The 6,390-nt window shown below is 44.3% G+C and overlaps 1 protein-coding gene across 1 annotated transcript; it reads left to right on the top strand.

Moving 5' to 3' along the window:
• Positions 1 to 826: 826 nt before the first annotated feature.
• LOC145952283 (uncharacterized) lies at positions 827 to 6,151 on the top strand. The gene has a single exon (XM_083064619.1). The coding sequence runs from the start codon at positions 827 to 829 to the stop codon at positions 6,149 to 6,151; it is 5,325 nt and encodes a 1,774-aa protein (XP_082920745.1).
• The last annotated feature ends 239 nt before the right edge of the window (positions 6,152 to 6,390 follow it).

The following is a 6,390-nucleotide window of genomic DNA, read 5'->3' as shown; positions in this document are numbered from 1 at the left end:
TTGGCATGCCAATTCTCCTTGAAGGAGAAGAAGATCTAAAAGAACAAAGGAATCCTTCCATTGTGGAAGTTTTTAAGAAGAAAGTGTTCTCCTTGGTTGAATGACTCTTGAATTAATTGATATTAAGATTAATTTAATGCGATATGATTACTTATTTTATATTTATTTATGATACAATTATTTATTTTATATATATTTTTAATTTAAAATTAATTTGATACAATACAATTATTTATTTTATATTTTTTAATAATACGATTATTTGTTTTATATTTATTTATAAATCAATTTTTTTTTTTAAAATTGAATCAAACCATTCTACTATCTAAAAATAATCTATTTTCCAAAAATAATCTACTATCTAAAAATAGATAAAATAATCTGTACGGGTAAGGGCGTTCGGCCACCACCCGGTCGGCTGCCAAAAGGCAAAACCAAGTGACCGAGTGGCGTTCGGCCACCTGGATCGGCCAATCATCTCTCATGGCCCTTAATCCATGATTAGGAGTTAATTAGTTGATTAAGGTGTATTACCTAATACGGTAAATACGTTGCAGGGCCCATGGGGTCCAAAGCCCATAAATGTCAATATAAATAGCTCAAGTCAAAAGGTAACGTCACTGTTCATTAATTACCCTCGATATTGGTGATTGTCCTGACTTGAGCGTTGGAGTGCCTTTTGCAGGTACCAACCCTTCACTCGCATTGGATTGGACCACTCGTTCGGCCTTCAGAGTACGAGAAGATTTGGTGTATCCTCCAGACAGGTACATTTTGGCGCCCACCGTGGGGCCGAACGAAAGTGGTTGAAAGTTTGCTAAGAACGATGCCGATAACTAGGAGAACAAACACGCAAGACCGCCCTACTGAAGAACATGTGGAGATGGTGGATGAAACAGATCTTACCGAAACAGTACGACTACTCAAGCAAGAAATGGAATTGATGAAACAACAAAGAGAAAAAGATGCAAGGGAGCTTTCAGCCTTGAGGGCTGAAAATGAAGCGTTGAGAAGTCAGGATACTTCTTGGAAGCCTACCCATGCCACCAACACACAAACTCAGGGGTCATACCAATCTCATGCGGTCCATACATCGGTCCCCCACGCTTCAGCAGTAGCCCCTGAGAGATTCCCTTCGGCTTTACCTACTGTAGTTCGTCCTGCAGATGTAACCACTATCGGATCACACCGACATCCGTTTACTCCCTCCATTATGCAACTCCCCCTGATGGACAACTGGAAGGCTTTACCTATTGACAAGTATGATGGTACCACTGATCCTGATGAACATTTAGATGTTTTTCTGACACAGGTAACTCTGAGTACGACCGATGACGCTGCATTGTGTCGGATTTTTCCTACGTCCCTCAAAGGCAGAGCTCTCAGCTGGTTCACTCGTCTCCCACCTAACTCAATCGATTCCTTTAATACATTATCATCCCAGTTCACTATCCAATTTGCGACAAGTCGCCCTCACAGTCTAACATCTTTATCTTTGGTTAGTCTTAGGCAGGATAAAAAAGAGTCTCTTCGGGCGTTTATGGATCGGTTTAACAAGGCTACTTTGGAGATCAGAGATCTCAACCCAGCCGTGGCGCTGCATCATCTCACAACGGCTTTAAAACCAGGCCCATTCGTCAACAGCATTTGTAAAAAGCCTCCTTCGGACATGAATGATTTACGTAGGAGGGCAGATAAGTACATGCAGATGGAGGAGTTGGCAGAATTTAGAAATCAGGCCCGCGCCGAGCAGTCCACTAAATCCGAGAAACCAGTTGAACCATCATACAGGGGGCGAGGCAAAGAAATATCCCTTCGGGAGAGGCCTATTCGTGGACCGAAGTATACTCAGTATACTCCCCTTAATGCCAATCGCGCGGCGGTCCTCGAACAGGCTTTGGCATCTGAAGTGTTAACGATCCCGAAGAGAGCATCTACTCCGCCAAGAGCAGATACTAGCAAATCTTGTCGGTATCATAGGAATCGGGGACATTCAACTGATGAATGCGCGGCCCTCAAAGACAAGATCGAAGACCTGATTAAGCAAGGGAAACTGCACAATTTTGTGGACCGGTCTGGTTCGTCTCAAAATCGTTCATACCAACCCAGGTATCAGGATCGGCACAGGCAAGACCGTTCTGATAAAACCTCTGATAGAGGTCGACGCGAGAGAAGCAGGTCACGTGAAAGAAAAGATGATTCGGCACCCTCGCATCGAAGGATTATCAATACCATTGCTGGTGGCTTTGCAGGTGGGGGCACAACTTCTTCGGCCCAAAAGAGACATCTCCGAGCTATCCGGTCGGTCAACGCTGTTCACCGACAGTCGTCTCGGCGATTACCAACGATAACCTTCACAGATGCAGACTTCAAGGGTATTGACCCAGAACAAGACGATCCGATGGTCATTAGTGTTGAGATTCACAACTGCATTGTCAAGAAAACACTGGTTGATCAGGGCAGTTCGGCGGACATACTATATTGGAGCACATTCCAACAGTTGGGTATCTCGGAAAAAGAGTTGCTTCCTTATGACGATCCGTTGGTTGGCTTTGCAGGAGAGAGAGTCAGCACCAAGGGATACATAAAACTTTTTACAAGGTTTTGTTTCGACGAAAAGGAGAGCAGAGAGATCCAAGTAAAGTACATTGTCGTTGAAGCTAATACCTCGTATAATATCCTACTCGGTAGACCATCCCTAAATGCATTAGGAGCTATTGTTTCAACGCCACATTTGGCAATGAAGTTCCCGTCAGACAGAGGAAATATCATTACAATTCACGCTGATCAAAAGGCTGCTAGGGAATGTTATTACGCTAGTTTGCGTGTTGAACCGAGGGAGGAAAGAAAATCCAAATCCAACAAAATTCATGCTGTGAACGTTTCGGCACTAGTAGAAGAGGCTGTGTTGGATCTTGATCCAAGAATGAATAATGAAGAAAGGGTGGAACCAATTGAGTCTAAAGTGCCGTTCCAGATAGGCTCACGTCCCGAGCAGGTCACGTACATCGGTGCCGAAATCTCTGAAGATGACCACTCGGCCTTATGTCAGGTTATAAAGAAGAACAGAGATCTCTTCGCATGGACACCCTCCGATATGCCAGGAGTGGATCCAAAAGTCATGTGTCATAAACTTTCAGTCTGTGCCGAAGCAAAACCAATCGCGCAGCGCAAGAGAAAAATGGGGACCGAAAGAAAGCTGGCAGTTGAAACAGAGGTTGCCAAATTGCTTGATGCCGGATTCATTCGAGAGGTTCATTACACCACTTGGTTGGCGAATGTGGTCATGGTAAAAAAGTCGAATGGAAAGTGGAGAATGTGCACAGATTATACAAGTCTCAACAAGGCATGCCCTAAGGATGCCTATCCACTTCCAAACATAGATCGATTAGTCGATGGAGCCTCGGGACACGAAATGTTGACATTCCTGGATGCTTATTCGGGATACAATCAAATTCCCATGCATGCTCGGGATGAGGAAAAGACGGCCTTCATTACCGATTCGGCTAATTACTGCTATCGGGTAATGCCGTTTGGGTTGAAAAACGCTGGAGCAACGTACCAAAGGTTAATGAATAAAGTTTTTCAACATCAGATAGGCAAGAACATGGAGGTATATGTGGATGATATGGTGGTAAAATCCAGAAATGTTGATCAGCATGCAATGGATCTTTCTGAAATATTCAAACAGTTGCGCAAGTATGATATGAGGCTTAATCCGGAGAAGTGTGTGTTTGGAGTATCAGGAGGAAAATTCCTTGGCTTCATGCTTTCGGTTAGGGGGATCGAAGCTAATCCCGATAAGTGTATGGCAATCGTCAAAATGATCAGCCCTAAGAATCTTAAGCAAGTTCAGCAGTTAGCAGGTCGGCTTACAGCGTTGTCAAGATTCCTCCCGTGTTTGGCTGAAATAACCAAACCTATGGTAAAATTACTGAGAAAAGCGAACAAGTTTGAATGGTCTGCCGAATGTGAGAAGTCTTTTCAGACTTTAAAAGAACGTCTTGGTTCTCCACCTATCCTTTCTAAGCCCGATCCGGCAGTACCAATTCTGGTCTACTTGTGTGTTTCGAATGACACAATAAGTACGGTTTTAATTCAAGAAAAAGAGGGACAACAGCCCATTTATTTCATCAGTCGTATGTTACAGGAAGCCGAAACAAGGTACCAGCTTTTAGAAAAAGTGGCACTCGGGCTTGTTCACACTGCTCGGCGCCTTCGGCAATATTTTCAGAGTCATCAGATTATTGTTCGAACTGATTGCCCGATAGCCAAAGTGTTACGCAAACCCGAGTTAGCAGGAAGGATGATGGCTTGGTCAATTGAGTTATCGGAGTTTGATATTTGTTTTCAACCTAGGGGACCCATCCGGTCCCAATGCTTGGTGGATTTCGTTGATGAATTGCAACCGAAAGGATATTTTGTTAATACTGTATGGACGATACACGTGGATGGTTCCTCAAACAATCAAGGGAGTGGGGCAGGTATAATTTTGGAGGGACCAACAGGATTAATCATAGAACAGTCCTTACGGTTTGCGTTCAAAGCTTCAAATAATCAGGCCGAGTATGAAGCGTTATTGGCTGGCTTAAGACTCGCGCAAGAAATTGGTGTCAACCGGCTGGAGTGCTGGACCGATTCAAAGGTCGTAGCCGAACAAGTGAATGATAATTTTCAGGTAAAAGATGCAAACTTGTTGAAATATTATCATTTATTCCAAAAAATGCGCGATACGTTTGAAGAAGTTCAAGTAAAACACACACCAAGGGAACACAATACGAGAGCGGACCAATTGGCTCGGTTGGCAAGCAGCACCAGAAAGCCTGGACAACTACGAACCACACTTCACTTGGACCTCGAATCGCCAAGTGTGGTAGCCGCCGAATGTTTGGCAGTGGAGCGATCCGTTCGTACGTGGATCACCGAGATAATGGATTATCTTGAGCAGGGCACACTACCATCGGACCCAACAGCGGCTAAAAAGCTCCGAACGCAGGCCGCTAGATATGTTATTCTTGGAGGAGATTTGTATAGGAGAGGATTCTCGACTCCATTGTTGAAATGTGTTGATGAAGCACAAGCTAGCTACATTTTGAGAGAAATGCATGAAGGGATATGTGGTTTTCATTCGGGGGGACGGACTTTAGCAACAAAAGTGCTACGAGCCGGATACTACTGGCCTACTCTCAAGGACGACTGTGTAAACTTTGTGAAGCATTGTGTGTCATGTCAGCGACATGGTAACCTTATCCACGCTTCGGCTGAAGAACTGCACGGCATAAGTTCGCCGTGGCCATTTGCGATGTGGGGTATGGACATTCTAGGCCCCTTCCCGATAGCCAAAGGACAGTGCAAGTTTCTACTGGTAGCTGTGGATTACTTCACAAAATGGGTTGAAGCCGAGCCGCTTGCAAGTATCACAGCTGCCAATGTCCAAAATTTTTTATGGAAGAACATCATTACTCGCTTCGGCATTCCATATGCACTTGTTACCGATAATGGGCTGCAGTTCACCGATCAGAAACTCAATCGGTTCATACAAGATCTCGGTATCAAGCACAGATTTACCTCTGTTGAACATCCACAAGCCAATGGGCAAGCCGAAGCAGCAAACAAAGTCATACTTGGCGAACTGAAGAGACGGTTGGGAGACGCTAAAGGAGCTTGGGCGGAGGAATTGTTGGAAGTTCTATGGGCTTACCGGTGCACGCCCCAATCCACGACTAAAGAAACACCATTTCGGCTGACATATGGCACCGAAGCTATGATACCTGTGGAGGTTGGAGAACCTTCTTTTCGAAGAATGCATTTTGATGAAAATACCAATGATATGTCTCTCCAAGCTGAAGTGGATATGGCGGACGAGGTTCGTCTCAAAGCAGAAATCACGGCTGAGGCTTGCAAGCAAAGGATGACTCGCAGATTTAATTCCAATCTTATCAGAAGAAGTTTTAAAGAAGGTGATCTAGTATGGAGAGCACAAGGATCGGCGAGGCGTAATCCGAGAGAAGGAAAGTTGGCTGCTAATTGGGATGGCCCATTTCGGATTCGGCATAGCTTGGAGAACGGTGCATATAAATTGGAAGAGCTTTCAGGCAAGGTCATTCCGCGAACTTGGAATGCATCCCATCTGAAGACATATTATAGTTAATGTTTGTTGTAAATCAGACCTTGTATACATAGATGGTGTACTCTTTTCCTTATTCGGTCTTTTCTCCCCTTGTAAAAAAGTGAAAAGGGGTTTTGGCCGATAAGGTTTTTAACGAGGCACCTGTTAATAAAAATCTATGCAGTTCTTCCATTCTTACAGCTCAATTTTCGATTCTGTTACTTAATCAACGCAACAGGCTTCCCTCCCGAGTTGTTCAACTCGGCCAAGGATGTGCCTCA

This window comes from Cajanus cajan, chromosome 10, assembly GCF_000230855.2.
Source record: "Cajanus cajan strain Asha chromosome 10, NIPB_CcT2T_4, whole genome shotgun sequence".
Taxonomy (NCBI): Eukaryota; Viridiplantae; Streptophyta; class Magnoliopsida; order Fabales; family Fabaceae; genus Cajanus; species Cajanus cajan.
This window is presented reverse-complemented; position numbering and strand designations above follow the sequence as displayed.